At 42.3% G+C, this 17,345-nt stretch overlaps 1 protein-coding gene across 1 annotated transcript in view; it reads right to left on the reverse strand.

Moving 5' to 3' along the window:
• The window catches only part of LOC125400377 (uncharacterized), a 29,653-nt gene extending 23,913 nt beyond the window's left edge, over positions 1–5,740 (reverse strand). The window contains exon 1 of the mRNA XM_085689882.2: positions 5,638–5,740. Coding sequence (XP_085546008.2) covers positions 5,638–5,640 — 3 coding nt within the window. The 5' untranslated portion in view covers positions 5,641–5,740. The remainder of the gene's footprint in view (positions 1–5,637) is intronic.
• Positions 5,741–17,345: the final 11,605 nt, after the last annotated feature.

The following is a 17,345-nucleotide window of genomic DNA, read 5'->3' on the forward strand; positions in this document are numbered from 1 at the left end:
TGGGTGCTGGTGGCACACACCTTAATTCCCAGAACTCAGGAAGCAGAGACAGGAGGATCTCTGTGAGTTTGAAACCAGTCTGGTCTACAGAGCAAGTTCCAGGACAGGCTCCAAAGCTACAGAGACACCCTGTCTCGGGGAAAAAATATTCCCACAAAGCTGAACAATCAAGAATGTGTATGATATTTGGGAAAGAATAAAGAGAATGGAGAGAAAGCCAAGAACAAAAACAGAAGAAATAGTCAGCTATTAATCAAAAGACCAAAAGAAACTTAGGCAGGAAATGTGTGATCTTGACCAATGTTATCCAGCTACCTATGATTCTATGTATATAGAAATTAAATAACCTATGATTCTATGTATATAGAAATTAAATAAAGACTTCACAATTTTCACAAAATTACCTCAAAGTGATCCTTAGGTTGTTGTCTCTGACGTTCCAATTACTAGTATTTCTTCCAGAGAGACCCCATGCTATAGAGCCCTCTCTGCAAAAAGAGATGATCTCCTGCTATGGTCCTGCAACCCCTTAGACCTCCTTGTGTTTTCAGGTAAACCGAGTCCCACTGATGCCCAATCCCAAAACAATATAAAATAATTTTTGCTTCCTGTCACATGGATTATACCACAAGATATAGACTCTGCCCTATCTACCTGCCCAATACCATACACACCTAAGAAACCTCTGCAGCTCAGAAATGCCCTTTGTCCCCTGGAACTAAACATCAATGAATCACACCATGGCAGCTGGTGGTAGCAGAAAGTTAGAAACATTTAAATCATGCATTGTTAAATCAACATCACTGGAGTTCTACCAGCTTATAAACTACTTGCAAAATTTATAAGACAAATTTGAAAATAGACTGCAATATTCAGAACTTCTAGAAACCAGATTATTAGTTTTCAAATATGTCTTTCCACTGCACACCAAAAGCATGACTCTGTGTGTACACTGGAGAGTGAGATTACAAGCATAATGTCCTACCATGCCAGGGATGCAGAGTCTCCCTCTCCCCAGGAAATCCATACACAGGGAGGCTCAGAGGACAAGGAGCACTGTCCAGGTCATTACATAGAACAACAGAACCACAGCCTGGCACATGGTCCATCCAAATCCAAGCAGAAATGACAGATCAACAGACCTTCTCTGCACACCCTACACTCACTATAGTATAGCTTGTGGTCTTCCTTACAACTCATTACAACAAAAGTAGAGAAGAATCCTGGAAAAAACCTGCAAGCTACCTTCCACTATTATTCCTGATTGCTAAACTTTCCAGAGTCCCTCACTGGATAAGACCACCCTGAAGGGCCTCAGAATATTATCAGCTCCTCTAATGGGTGCTTAGGGATCAAATGACTCGGACAGCACAGTACTTCCTGCTCTGCCATCCCAGGCCAGTAGACAGGGCCTTATACAGAAAGTTTGTATGTCAGTACACATTCATCCAATATCCTAGAGCATACCCTGTTCCTCCTCCAAAGCACATGGTCCTTTGTATGCACATTCCATTACACACTCAATGTGCAGTGCAGCAAACCCATCGCCTCATACCTGAGAAATCCTGCAGCCAAACACAGTCACAATTACAACTGTTGTTAAAGAGAAATGGGGCATGAATTAGAAGATATTAAGGGGTCATGGTAAGGCTTGGGACAAGAAAGAGAATGTGGATATGATATAGTTATAAGCTCAAAAATTGTTTTAAAAAGTTGTAACAGGATATATGGCCATGTGCTTCAGAAACAAGGGATTTATATTAAAGCACATCAAAGATTTCTCAAACCTTTTATCTCAGGGTGTATATTTAAAACCAGTAAAATAACAGTTCTGTTAGGCAGGGCCACATTTTACTCAGATCTCTTTTGGTTGAACTACTGTAAATATAGCTATTTGGTTTTATGATAAATTCAGTTCTTTATCCAGATTCTTTATTGCCCAGTCTGTGGACATCAAAAAATGACCATCAGGACATTTGTGGAGCACCTAAAATTGATTACCTGGTTCCACAATGCTAATCTCAACTACTGTTGATATAGGAAAGTTTTCAGCCACTGTCCTGTCTGCACTGTGAATCTACTAGCTTCAAGCTTGAACTATGTACTCACCCTCTTCATCTATAATCATACACTGAAAGTCAGAGAGGCTGGAGGTCACTCACCACCTGATTTATTTTTCCTTCTCACTGACATGTCAAGGCCCAGACCTGAAAAAGTTGAAGGACTATCTACCCAGCACTAGGCAGCAGAGACAGGATTAGGTTTTCAAAGCAATTCTCAATTACATAGTGTGAGGCAACAATATTACAAGCTCATAGTCTCCTGCACTCTCAACAAAGCTCAGAGGCCAAAGGCCACTACCCAGGACACCACAAAGAACAATAGAACCTGTCTGGCTCATGGTTCATCCCTGTCCAAGCAGCTCTGACAGCTCAGCCAACCTGCTCTTCTTGGTCTGGGTAGAGTCGCTCCTACATTCACCATGGCATTGTCCCACGCTACCGTCTCGCCAGCAAGAACGATGCGACACACTTAGGATCCTTCTGCAGAAAAGCTTTAATGCGTCTTGAGAGAGAGAGCATAAGCTTACAAAGCGGAGACTCAGAATGAGGGGAACCCATCCCTTATATAGGAAACAGTCCTCGCTTAGGACGTGTCACTCTTGGATTGGTCCACTGCCCATCAATGCAGATGACGCCTCGGGAGTAGGCAGGGATGCAGCAGTGGAAAGTTACCAAGCACATGCTCATTATAGTCCCACTGTCTCTGCTTCCCCAATGCTGGGATTAAAGGCGTGTGCTACAACACCTTGAGCTCACAGAGATCTGTCTGTCACTGCCTCCCAGGCATTGGGATTAAAGGCATGTACTACCACACCTTGAGGTCACAGAGGTCAATCTCTACCTCTGTCCCTTGAAGTCACAGAGGTCAATATGCCTCTGCCCCTTAAAGTAATGGAGAATGTAGTTGCGGCCCTCCACATGGCATGGCTTGTGGTCCTCCTTATAGCTCCCGAGAGCAGAACAATAGAATCCTGGAAAGAACCTATAAACTACCTCTGGTGCTCCTAATTGCCAACCAGAGTCCCTCTTGACCAACCAGTTGGGCTTCAAGACATTAGCAGTTACCCTACTGGGTGAGCAGAGATAGAATGTCTCAAAAGCAAACATCCTCCAGGTTTGTCCTTCCACACTATAGTCAGACGAGACTATAATCTGGGAAATTTGTAGTTTAATAAAATCTTCCATTCTCCCAGAACACTTCCTGTTTCTCCTCCAAGGCACTGGGTCCTGTGTGTGGTCTGTGGACCCATCAAATGCCCAGAGAGGACCTTTATGGAACATCTAAAATTGATCACCTCACTACTCACAGCAGGAAACATTTTACCCTTCTTCTTGCCCATCCTTTGTCTGTTGTGACTACACTAGCCTTACAGTTAGTCAGTTAACTCAATTCCTACACGGATCACACTTGACTTGTAAATTCACAACAAAATCTACTGAAATTGCAGGATGCTCATTCACTGATCTATTTCTCTTTCACACAGACCAGTCAAGGTCCAGCCTGGTAGGAGTTGCAGGACTGTCTTTCCAGCACTGGGTAGCAGAGGCAGGATTGGGTGTTCACAGCAATGCTCAGTTACATAGCATGATGCAAGCCTGAGCTACAGGAGACATTAATCTAAAGCAGTTGTTCTCAATCTTCCCAGTGCTGTGACTCTTTAATACAGTTATTCTTGATGTAGTGATCTCCCCACCTATAAAATTATTTTTAGTGCTACTTTATAACTATATTTTTGCTACTGTTAGGAATGATAATATAAATAACTGTACTTTCTGGTGGTCTTAGTCAGTCCTGTGGTAGGTTCATTTGATCTCCCAAAAGGAGTCATGGCCCACCAGGTTGAGAATCACTGATCTAAAGTGATATAAAGAAATAGGTGAATAAATAAACAGCACTTAAAACATAGAATAAAATTCAAAAACTGGGAAACATTGGAAAATAGAAAAAAGAGATTATAGCAGTCATGTCATTGAAGAAAATGAAATCTAAAAAATGATAACCAATAATTGACTTTGTAAAATGATAAAAATAATTGAACACAGTTATACTGACTTTGAAACAGAGTAAGCACTTCCCTGGTAGGAAGAATGCCATTAATAAGAGAATGAATAACTTTGTCCCATATAAAATGTTAGCTGCTGAGTGCTGTAAGCTGCCAAAGGGATTTACAACCAATGGTGGGTATTGCAAACATCTGAACTGACTTAACTGTGTCAACCAGGATTGAACATTATCTGCACGGGAGAGTTCACTAATTGGAAACTAAATACTTAGGAGTTCAAGTTCTCCTCCCTAAACTGTATACCAACCAGTGTCTGTCTTCATTTACAAAGAAGGAATTGATGTATGATGGGAATTACACATTACGTCACTCCCTGTGTCCCATCACCATGTCCTTCTTTGTAATGGGCACCCCTGCAGCCCACGGCCTTAAACTTCAGTCTAAGATCTAGCTATTGTCCAGTGTGCTTACCCCCTCCAGCATACACAGTACATCGTTCCTACTTTTCTGGTCTGAAGGGAGAAGCCATGCTCTACATGCAAATCCTTTCATTGTTACTGCAATGGACAGTCCCACTGTATGACTCAAACTGGTAATTTTAGAACTCGGTGGTGCAGCATACTTGTAATCTAGGAATGTATGATGGTTAGCCAAGAGGACAGGAAGGACAATGCCCTGTGGAACTGCAGACAGAATTCAAGTCCTCCTCAATCAGCACAGGGGACACTGAGTCACAACTGCTTTCCTAAGAGCTAAAAAATACAGCTGTTCTGGAATTGTTATTCTCTCCTGGGACACAAGGTTGTGACCCTGTAACGGCCCCTGAGTACAAGGTCAGAGGCCTTTGATGGAGAAGTGGGTCTTCTGGCTGGTTATAAATCATGGTTGTCTCATTTGTTATAGGAATGTTCCTTAATGGCTGATTAATCCTGGTGAACAACACTTGCAACTCATGATACTAATCTTTAACAGGCATAGTGTGCGTGCTACTCATCTTTGGATATTTAGGATGCAGCCCTCCCTCACTTAAATTCTACTTTGTGTGACTTAATGTCTTCTAAGAACCAGTACATACTTATACCATTAATTCTATTATCAACTATACTCGTCTACATCACAGTTTAGTAGTGTGATGTAGACTACTACTCTACACAGGAGAAACCGTTTACAAACCGCACGAAATTAACTACAGATGGATCCCAAACCTAAGTGTTAAAATTTCAGAACTTCTGAAGACTCAGGAGACACCAGGAGTCTCCGCGTTTGGCAAATGTCACTCCACATACGACATTATAAGCTCGACAGACACCACCATCTGCGGCTCCCGACGCTCTGCTCTGTGAGGACACAGTCCTGGCAGTGAAAAGATTCAGAGGCTGCCAGCAGAGAGCTGCAAGTTTAGGACTACTGAAGCAGGAAGACGCTAAACTCTGTGTTTGTCCGCTGGCTCCCACCCGGCCACCACACCGGCCGGGAGCCTCAGCGACCGCTCCACCTACTTTAGGAACAGCGACCCCTTGCTCGCCAAACCCGGCCACTCCTCCGTCTGTGCAGAGCAACCCCTCACTCACCATGGTGAAGTTGCCGAGCTGATATGCTATCTGAACACAAGAGAGCCTGAGCCGCAGTGCATGAGAGAGCTGAACTGGAAAGGAAGTTGGCTTCCGGAAGAGCCCTCCCCTCTGACTGGCGGGTCTGTTAGAGGCTCTGATTGGCTGGTGAGGTCTGAGTGACGGGAACAGGAGAGCAGAAGGGACTCAGAATGGAGATACAGGGCTGGCTTCTAATCTAAAGATAGACCTGGCCCAGATTGGCTGGAAATTTATGCAAAATTCAACGGCAAGTCTCTTGCGAATGTAAATCAGTGAGTTTAGCTTCAAAAGGAAGTATACAATTTCAGAAAATTAACTAAAATTGAACTAAATAACCTAGCATTAAAAAAATGAACTGGTTGTTGGAGGCACAAGGCTATAACCCCAAAACTCCACAAAGAAGGCAGGCAGGTCTCTGTGTGTTCAAGGCCAGACAGCTAGGAAAACCCTGTCTTAGAGAAATCCTGTCTCGAGAAAAAAAAAAACCAAACAAATTCTTGAGAAGCTACTTTTGAGCTTCTGCTGGTGAGTATTTATTTATCTGACATATGTGAGTGGTGGGGGAAGGGATTTCTGAAAGAAATGGTCTGTGGCCTGAAGAGGCTGCAGGATCTGAGAATGAATTCCAATAGCTGCCAGCAGAAGTGAACTGGGGTGTGGCTTCAGGTCCCTGGAGGAGGAGTGTAGCTAGCATTGACCTTGCCAATAGGCCCCAGTCAGGCTTTAACATCCAGGCCTGAAGTTCCTCAAAAGGGAATGAATGGAAACCCTTTCTTTTCTAAATGCCTGACTTTGGGGAAAGTACTTGTGGGAGGCAGGCAGCACTTGAAATTAAGGTTTCTTATCTTATTCTTGCCTTCTGGACCTGTTTCCCTCAGAATGCTCCTGCTCAATAGGGAAGGTCATGACATCTTACTCTTTCCCAAGGATAACTTCCTACCTATCATTCTGATGGATTGTTCTGTACTGATTCCTAACCCTAACTGAACTCTTCCACTGTAAATAAATAAAGCAAATATGTGAACAGATGAATGAATGAATGGAAGAACAAACCAACAAAGAAAGAAAAAGTTCACAGTTGTTTACTGACTTTTGTTTTCGTAATGAAAACTTTTAACATATGACCTATAAAGTGTCTAGAGTATACCTTTATACTCAACACCCCCTCTCTCTTTCTGTCTCTCTTTCTCTCTCTGTCTCTCTCTCTGTCTCTCTCTCTCTTTCTCACACACACACACACACACAGAGAGAGAGAGAGAAAAACACTTGAATAAATTTAAAATTAAACTAAATATACAATAAAAGGAAGCAAACACCTTTACTGTCATCATCCCATCACTTAGAAGGCAGAGTGAACTCTGTGAACTCTGAAAGTCATGGAGATTAGCATGAGTTCCTGCTGCATTTTCTCAAGTTTGTCCTCATAAGATTTTCATCTTTTATGATCATGTGAGAGTCTAGCTTTTTTTATTTGATAGATGGGCACATGTTCCTTCTAGTTCTACTGGCTGTACAGCTTTGACAATAGAAGCAGGTTGGATTTCATCAAAGAAATTTTCTGCCTTTTTTATTTCACCTTTGATTGCTATTAAGTGCCATCTAGTTGGTTCATAGTGTTTTGTGAGCACTTTTCTATCTCTTTTGGTTTTTGTGTCTTGTTTTGTTTAGTTTTTTGAGGCAGGGTTTCTCTATGTACCATCCCTGAAACTTGCTTGATAAATGAGGCAGGCCTTGAACTCACTGATATCCTCCTGCCTCAGCATCCCAAGTGCTAGGATTACAAGTATTATGTCACCACTGCTTGGCTTTTCCTAATTCTTTTTTGTTGGTGGTGGTGGTGGTGGTGAAAGACCTGTATAAACCCGGATCCCTCTAGCAGGAAAAAAATAAAACCAAAAATCTAAGCAAGGAGGGTGTTGGGTCCAGGGGGGTCGCACAAAGATGAGAACACCACCAAGTCTAATAAACCAGAAGCAAACTTTATTCCAGAAACCAGATCCTAGGAAAACCAGAAGCAAACTTAAAAATAGAAAATAAAAATAAAACACTGAGGGGCACAGAAGCTTATCAGCTAGCTGAGACCACAGCCAGAGATGGTGTTTGTTAGGCTGTGGCAAACGGCTGGTTTTTGAACCTACTTTTTATAACAGGGGCACCAGGCATTATCCCTGAACAAAAGAATTTTACAACCTTGCCCTGACCCTTGGGTTGGTCAGCAGAGACCCTAAAGAGGGGAGTGAGTGCTAGTGTCAATGAGTAATTAGGTAGCCATCATGAAATATGTTTTAGGGGAGATTACAACGAAAGTCACTAATTGCGAGAAAACAGATATCTTTAGCAATTCATCAGAAAAGGGGCTGCTTGTAACACTAGAAGGTTAATAAATTAGGATTAACTGGTTCTTGGGCTGAGAACTTAGAAGAAAAGCCTTTCACTTTATTTTTAGGTAAATTTTTAGATATTGACTGCCATACTTTACAACCTCCATTATCAGAGCTCATTAATTAAACCTTTTTATTTATCCACTGTCTCCTGGTACCTCCGGGTGTAAACTGAGGTCATGCCTCTCCTCTGGTGGTGCCAGTTTCCCATAACAGAGACAGTGTCTGACCCAGAGGTCACATATCTCTGTCTCCTAAAGGTTAAACTCAGTTCACATCTACTGTTTATTAAGGATGGTCAGGACACTGCTCTTAATTTGTAGAGAGACACTCTGGCCTTGTAAATAAAACAGCCAGTTGTAAAATGACCTATGCTTCCCAAGCATCTGAGAAAATAGCTCACTGTGAATGAATGATCCTTGATCTGCTGAGAAAGCTGCTGATAGTCTGTTCTTATTCTCCTTGACTTATAACTTTATATTTTTTATTTTTACATTTTTATTTTCTTATGCCTGGACTCTTCATTTCCCCCTGGGATTTGTAATTAATCAAATCTTTGATTAATTTTTAATTAAAGTCTTTGACTTGGCCTTTTCCAGCCTAGTTTGTGGACAGAGATGATGTATTATTTTCTGTAGCTGCTTCAAGCTGAAACGGGGCGTAGATGTTTAGGGCCCAGAAAAGCTGGAAGGCCAGTCAAAGGTAAAGAGGGAATAAAGGACACTAAACAGGAAGGTCTGAATTGACCCTGCTGGAGACAAGCTACATTTTTGTCAACTGGATCAGTCCATGTCAGCCTGTAGTAATTGCTGGGTTTATAGGTTGTAGTCAGCAGCTGATGCTTGGATGTGTCTGTCAGTCAAGTGGAACCCTGCTAAAACAGATATAATCAGAGACAAACATTAAAATTTAGGAATTTAAAGGAAAAATTACATTTGAAACCTTTAGAAAAATGGGCAAAGTCTTAAGACAGGAGAGGGAGGGAGATATCCTTAGTATCAGACAGGTAGGAACTTTAGGTTGTACTTATCTGGAGTCCTTTTGATCTGTGAGAGGTGGATTAAGTCTCAGAGCTTCTTTGGTTCTCTGAAGCTTGCACGAATTTTTAACTTTATGAAAAAATATAAGTCTTAGACATATCAATATCTCCTTGTTTATGATCTGTACTGATATTTACATTGCAGAAATGGCAGTATACTCATGTCAGAAATAAATCTGGTTGAAAACATTAATATTTTTATCCAGAAAGCTGTGACAGATTTTTTTTTACAATGAAAAGCATCCTTGAGTATTTTGTAGAGCTCGATTAATAGCTTATTAGAATTTTGTCAATTAATATTAAGTCTATAAAATTTTGGACTCCTAAATATAACAGCAGCATAATGAGAGAAATCTGAAACATGTTATTTTTAACCATTTCTAATTTTTTTTTAATATTTAAGCCTTTTTATTTTTAGACCTTTATAACTTGCATTTACATATATCTCAAGTCCCCTTTTTTGTACTCTGAAACATTTTTATTTACATATTTTAAGTTACCTTTTTGGACATTTTAAAACATTTTTTAGACCCTTAAACTCTTACATGTCATTGACCATTGACAGCAGTCATGTAAAGTTCTTTTAAACAAAAGAATGATAAGAAGTTATACTATACTGAAATCTGTTTTGTGAGTTTTTCTCTCTGTCTTTCCCTCTTTTTCTCTCTATCTCTCTGTCTCTCTGTCTTTTAAAGCTATTAGTGGTCAAACAGCATCAGAGTTCTGAGAGGAATAAATTTTACCTGAGGTATTGACGTTAAAAAAAATGACAGAGACTTACTTGCTGGCTGCCTAGACAGCTACCCCAGGATCCTCCATGGTCTTTCAGGGCAGGTGAGAAGGCAACATCCCTCTTCAGGCTGGCAAAGTCCCAGAACATCCCATAGACTTCTGTGGAGTAAGGACTCATGGGAGGACCAGCCTACCTTTTGTCTTTAGCAACTCAAGGCAGTCAATTTCCCAGTGCCGCATCCTCCACCATCTGAAGAGAGTCTTTGCAGTAGTTGAGGTGAAAGGCAGGGTAGTGCTGCCAACTTTGAGCCAGTTTTGAGTAGATCTTCTTCTGTGCCCATCTGTCTTCTTTGGAGGAAATAGAGGAGCTGTCTGGAGCTGGCATGTCTCTCATTATAGAAAACTTTTTAGTAAAACATTTAAATGCCATTTTCTGCAGATCTCTGAGCATTTGAGGACTGTCTTATTAGCTATATCTGAGCAGACAACCCTTGCCATCAGCTATTTGTCCTAAACATACAGGGGACTAGGTAAGGCTTATCTCTGAAATTAATCATATCAGTATTTAGCATGACTATGACCAACAACTTGTCATTTATAAGTTGACTTTTAACTTGTATGTCTTAACAGTCTATAACATATTAGCAGTTTTTATAAGACTTTTATTTTACATTACATTTTTGTCAGATTTAGTCAAGAATATTGATTTTGAATTGAAGCTCTTTTAGTATCAAAATTAAACCTTTTAATCGTAGATGATGAGTTTAGTAAAGAAATTGGGATAGCCATTTTTGGGTAATAGCAGAACAAGTATATATCACATTGAGACTGTCTCCTGAGAAGGCAAAGAAAAGCAATGATATCAGACAATGACCAGAACATTTAGAGGTAAATTTTAAGCTTGGGCAGTCAATAAGGGCTACAGCCAATACATACTGAACATAGTTAATTCATACATTAGAAATGAACAGTCAGTGGCCCTGTTTATGCATTTAAACCAGACAGAGCTTTTCTTACTTTTTCCAGCTGAATTTTTAGGCGGGGGAGGGGCTGCAGGCCATTTGTCCTTTCCTGTTGGGTCTGCTCTGCAGCTGCTCTGCTCTGGGTTTCCCGCTGTGTGGCTTTGGAGCAGGAGTCATTTTGTGAGACCAAAACCAACCATCGTCCAGGAGAAGCATCTGACGGTGGCCATCCTTGGTACCTGGCCTTGTAGTCGTCTCTGATTCCCTCTGTCCTCCTGGCTCCTCCTTAGCATTTGAGTCTGAGACTACAGTACCTGTGGGGGAGGGGCTATCCTCTCCCTGGTTGTCAGCAGTGCTAGCACAGACAGAAGCCTGCTGAAGCTTGTACTCCTGAGGCCGAAAGGGGCAGGGAAGGCTGGAAAAATTCTACTGTTAGATTTCTGAAATCCTGGAAGTGAGAGAATAGGATCTGAAAGGGTCTGAGGCTCAGAGGAACCTCCTGGTATAAGGACTGATAATCCTTTAAGTCTCATTGTAGGGCTTTGTATAAGACAGTTGGGAAATTTTTAAATTCTTGTGGCAGGCAAATTTAAGTGAGTTGACCACCAAAGCCCCGATCTTGGTCGTGCCATTCAAAAGCAAAAAGCAGCTAACTCTTGGCTTCAAGAAGTAGGCTGAAGAAGGTGCCCTTTAGATCTAGAACTGCACACGCTTGAAACTCCGAGGAGAGGGGGCTTAGGAGATTATAAGGGTTGGGGACTGTAATATGAATGTCTTCAACCCATTTGTTAATCTCCCTAAGCTTTTGCACGGGTGGAAAGTCATTGGTCCCTGGCTTTTTAACTGGTAGAAGCAGGGTGTTCTACAAAGACAGGCAAGGTATCAAGATTTCGTGTTTTAGGAAATGATTCATATATTTAGTAATGTCCAACTTGGCCTCTGGGGTCATGGGGAACTGCCTCACCCTCATCTGTTGGGCATTAGCTTTTAAGGTAACTACAACTGGGGGCTCGTGAATCGCTAATCCTGGTGGATTAGTTTCTGCACACACTCCTGGGATGGAGCACCGGAGTTCAGCTATTAGAGGAGATGCCTCTCAAGTGAGAGTCTGTTAGGAGAGCCTGTATTCTTTCAGATCTAGGCATAAGGCATAGACTTCGGGCCATGGGGAGATCGTCACCCCCTTCCCAGTGAAATGAATTTGGGCTTTTAGCCAACAAGTTTCTTTCCAGGAGGAAGTAAGACATTCAAGGATAACTATGAAGGAATGCATAACTTTTTTTTTTCCAGTCTCACAGTCTGTTTTGTGGTCGATGGTTGCAGAGTCGTCCTTGTATCCCCTTGAACCTACGTTTGTTTGTCTGGCAGAGGCCCCACTGGGGTTTTTAATATTGAATTGTGAGAACCAGTGTCCACTAGGAAATCAACAGGTTGCCCCCAAACTTTTAGGGTTATTCAAGGTTCGAGGAGAGGCTTCGAACCCTCCCCTTTAATCATCTGGATTCATTAATCCCAGGGCTTTTTGTCCCCTCTTTGTGAGCATTTCAATTTCCAATCCCCCCTCCTTTTTTTTAAACACATTAATCCTTTCTTAAGGAGTAGTGCCCGTTGACTATTTGGGACAGTCTGTATTCCCTCTGCCCATCAGGCCCCCAGCTCTTATCTGCCAGTAAGACTTTTACCAGTCCCAAACTTGTTTATCCTCAGGTGTTTCTTTGTTGTTGTAAACCTTAGTGGCAATAGCAATCAATTTAGTCAGATTTTTACCTTTAAGTCCTCTGAGTTGCTGGAGCTTCCTCTTAATATCTGGGGCTGCTCAGTTGACAAAAGCGAGGTTGACTGCCATTTGGTTCTCAGGAGTCTCAGACAGATTGGTGAGCAGTCTAGCAGGGGCTCGGAGACCATCTCTTAATGACTGCCTCATCGTTAGTTGGTCGACCATCTCATCCTGGAACCTGCTTATGGCATTTTTGCTGAATTCTATCTCTTTCTTCAGTGGTGAACATTATCTGGAGAAATTGTTGGCAATCCAATCCCCAGGTCAGGGAATGTGTAAACAGGACAGTATCTAGCTCTTGAGATTTCTCAGTAAAGGAAGGAGTCTGAAATTTTTAGTTATACAGATCACTGGTTGAAAGAGGAAATAAACTAGGCAGGGGCTGCCATCCCCATCAGGAAGTCCCACAGTGCAGACAGGGAGAGCAGGAGACACCACCGCCCATTGCGGACCACCTGTGGCTTCCCTGAAAGAGTGCTCTAGAGGCTCAGCTCTGAAGTAGGAAGTTGGGGGAGGACGGGAGGGCGAAGTGCTCTGCAAGGGAGCAGAAGGTCTGAGTAGCTCTGGCTTCACAAGGGCTGCAGACAGCTGCAGCGGCCTCCCTGACATCCTGGAAAAGAGAAAGGGCAAGGTCCAGGGGGACTTAGGTTTAGAAGAAGCTTTTCCCATAGTGGAAATTATTTCACATATAACCATAATGAGAAGACTGACAACAGACATGACAACATGACATGAAACAAAATTGACAAGACATCGCTGCATGCAGGGTCACGTGATCCCATACCAGTTCCAAAAGGCCGCACCTCATGACCTAAAGGCCAGAGGAGGAATAAGAGCGTCCCCTATTTTCCCCTGGCTCTGAGATTAGAAGCACATCCGCTAGATCTCCTTGAGCCTCCAGACTGTCCGGACACCAGATACCAGAACCAGAACCTTACCAATTGGTAACCACAGAATAATAAAGTTTGCCAAAAACCAGAGACTGTGGTGCTCCCTCAAAACCAGGTTTGCGCTTCCCCGTACGGGCCACCAAAATGTTGGGTCCAGGGAGGTCGCACAAAGATGAGAAATTTTTAGATATTGACTGCCATACTTTACAACCTCCATTATCAGAGCTCATTAATTAAACCTTTTTATTTATCCACTGTCTCCTGGTACCTCCGGGTGTAAACTGAGGTCATGCCTCTCCTCTGGTGGTGCCAGTTTCCCATAACAGAGACAGTGTCTGACCCAGAGGTCACATATCTCTGTCTCCTAAAGGTTAAACTCAGTTCACATCTACTGTTTATTAAGGATGGTCAGGACACTGCTCTTAATTTGCAGAGAGACACTCTGGCCTTGTAAATAAAACAGCCAGTTGTAAAATGATCTATGCTTCCCAAGCATCTGAGAAAATAGCTCACTGTGAATGAAGGATCCTTGATCTGCTGAGAAAGCTGCTGATACTCTGTTCCTATTCTCCTAGACTTATAACTTTATATTTTTTTATTTTTACATTTTTATTTTCTTATGCCTGGACTCTTCAGAGGGAAGAATCAGAAATCTAGGATTAGCCAGTTCTGTTTCAGGAACTACTGAATATAAAGTTAGATTGTAATCTTGAGAATAATCTTGAGAAACAGGGAGTTGCCCCGTTGTGATTATCATTAGTATTTTTGGAATTTTCTATGATGCTCTCCCTACCTTTTGGATTACTGGGCTGTGGTTTCTTCCCTTTAAAACCCCTTCTCCCAGTTACTCAGGGTCAAACTCTACCCCTGCGCGGGTTATGAGTCTAGTCCCCAGGGCACTGGTTCCCGTCTTATCATCCCGTCCTTAAACCTCATGTGACTGCAGCAAGGACAGTCTCTCACGAGTTACTGAGGGGACAGTGTTATCCCTAGACTTCAGTGAGAGTCTCCCCACACTGGGGGTCTTTCAGTGGGATTTTGTTTTCTTGATTTTCAAGACAGGGTTTCTCTGTAGCTTTGGAGCCTGTCCTGGAAATAGACCTTGTAGACAAAGCTGGTCTCAAACTCACAAAGATCCACTTCTCTCTGCCTCTCGAGTGTGAGGGTTAAAGGCGTGTGCCACCAGCACCAGGCAGAACTAGCTCTTGTAGACCAGGCTGGCCTCAAACTCACAGAGATCACAGAGCCTCCCAAGTGCTAGGAATATAGGCGCCAGGCTAGATGTTTTTCCTACTCCTTAAATGGGGTAAATATCAAAGGCATTTCTTCTTCCGACTTGGTTTGTGTTTGATTGTTTGCTGTTTTGAGTTTTAGATCACTTGTTCCCTGGGCCATAGGCTCCACACCTGTCCTCTGAAGGCACCTGGTAGCACTGAGACTCAGAGACTCAGACTAGTAAGATTCAAGGTCACCACTCCTTGCTAAGGTCTTGAACTCCTGCTTGAACCATTAAAGGGTGAGGCTACAACTTTACTCGTCTGCTTAGATATGTTTTTTTTTGGTGTTGTTGTTTATCAAGAAAGTGTTTCCCTATAGGTCCTAGCTGTACTGGACCTAGTTCTTCCAGACCAGGCTGGCCTTGAACTCACAGGAATTCACCTGCCTCTGCCTCCCAAGTGTTGGGATTAAAGGCACATGCCACCACCACATGACCTAGATAGACATGCCTATTTGCTGCCTTCTTGATGAAGTTGGAAAACATTACCTTCTTGTTGAATTCGAGAAATTGCTGAATTCAGTCATTTTTGGGTTTCTTAGCAAATAAATAAATAAATAAAATTTTAAAAATTCCCAAAATTTTTATTTGCCTTCTTTGTTTTATTTCACATTTTAACTTGATTTTTTTTTTTTGAGACAGGACCTGTCTTTTTATTTGTGCTTCAGACAAACTATTTCAGTACATGGCCCAGGACTTTCTTCTGAACACTGCTGCTGCAATTACAATTTAGAAAGGAAAACTAAAATTAAACTAAATAATCTGGGATTAACAAAGAAAAACAGGGAAAAAGCAGCATTTTCTTTATTTCTTTTTTCTGTTTTCTTTCATTATTATTTTTTGAGGCACAGTTTCTCTGTGTAATAGCCATAGCCATTCTGGAACTCTGTTTTTAGACCAGGCTGTCTTCTTGCTAACATTCTTGGTTTTCTTTTCCTTATTTTCTATCTGTAAATTGACATTTCTTCTCTTTCTGTCTCTTGTTTACTTTATGTGGGTTTTTTGTTTTGCTTTTGTTTTTCTCTGTTCTTGGACCTACCTCTTGTAGACCAGGCTGGCCTCAAGCTCCCAGAGTTTCACTTGTGTCTGAAAGATATGGAGCCAGTCCCCTCTAATGCTTTCATCTTGGTCTTATGGGCTCCATGCTGTCAGTACTGCATGAAAAACTCCAGTGTGCAGCCCTTGTCTGTCATGCCAGCAGCACTCAGGGACTGGAAATACAAGGATCAGGAGATCATCTTCAGCAGTTCAGAAAATGTGAACATCCTGGTGTGAAAGAGACCCTCTAAAAGAAATCGATAAAATGACATTTTTACTTTTCACGTCTGAAGTAAAAAGATTCAAAACAAATCACTATGTCAATATTATTCCTGGAAATAATATCCAATTGGGAATTTCTAAAATTATTCCCCAGCTGTTTTGGGGGTGGGGTGCTCCCTCTCCTCAGCCTAGTCAGCAAGTTTGCAACCCATAGATGTTCTGTTTTAGCATCGGCTGGGCCAGGGGGACTTTCCTTCTATGGCCCAGCTAAATTTTGCTAAGATGTGCCCACTAAGATGTAAGCACAGACAAGCTAGATGCCCACAGCGATATTTGTACATTTCTTCCTGTCTTGGGTAGTTCCATATCAGTCATTCAAGCTGATGTCCACCTGCCGAGAAGAGGAGAGATCCTGCTGGACAGTGCAGTGGAGGCACATTCCTTTAATATCAGCACTTGGGGATTTCAGAACCCGTTTTAAGGCTACAGCTTAGAGCCTGGTTTCCTGTGCTCACTGTCGAGCAGAGAATTGGGGCTGTGTGCTCCTGAGACTTTCCCCAATTTAATAGTACCATTGCCCTATCATAAAGGATGATATCACACACATACACTGCCTGTATGTCTGCCTGCCCACCTGCCTCAGTGAACCCTGTGAGAGTGCCTGGTACCTTCAGAAAACAGAAGATTGGGAGGAGGGGTTCTGTTGAAATTAGAGTTATGGATGGCTGCCAACTGTTTCTTGACTTCTGTCAGGATGGTGGGACAGGAACTCACCAAAGACAAAGGCATACTAGACAAGTGTTTTTGGTAGAAAACTGAACTGAGTAGAAACTGGCTATTCCATTTTAGTGTTTTCAGAGTTACGTCTGAGGAACCTTCTATTTAAATGAAACAAAACCAAATCCTTTAAAACATCCAGGAGTCCTCTTTGGGGAATAAATGGATGATGGAAAAGACAAAAAGATAACAGGGTTTTAGTTGTTCCAAAATCCTTAGGGGCAAAACTTCCCCTCATATTGTGTACTGGAGAATGGCAAGCATTCACTGGGCATCTGTGTGTCTGACCCTGCTGCATTGTTTTAAGTTTTTCTCATGAGGTTGATGTGTGTCAACCATATGATTTTCATCTTTTGACTCTTAGGTCAGAGAGGGCTGGAGGAAACAAGCTCCATTGGGAGCAGAAGCCAGGAGCAAATCTAGCCCTGGGAGCCAACCCAGTCCTGGGACACTGGCAGACCAGGATTGAGCCAACGAACTGACTCAGAGTCTGCAACCTCCATAGGAACCAGAGTGGGACTGAGCCAGTTACTTAAGACACAGAGAGAACAAGCTCCACCAGCAACAGAAGCCAGGATCAAACCCAGTCCTGG

This window comes from Myodes glareolus, chromosome 4 (genome assembly GCF_982192425.1).
Source record: "Myodes glareolus chromosome 4, mMyoGla1.1, whole genome shotgun sequence".
Taxonomy (NCBI): domain Eukaryota; kingdom Metazoa; phylum Chordata; class Mammalia; order Rodentia; family Cricetidae; genus Myodes; species Myodes glareolus.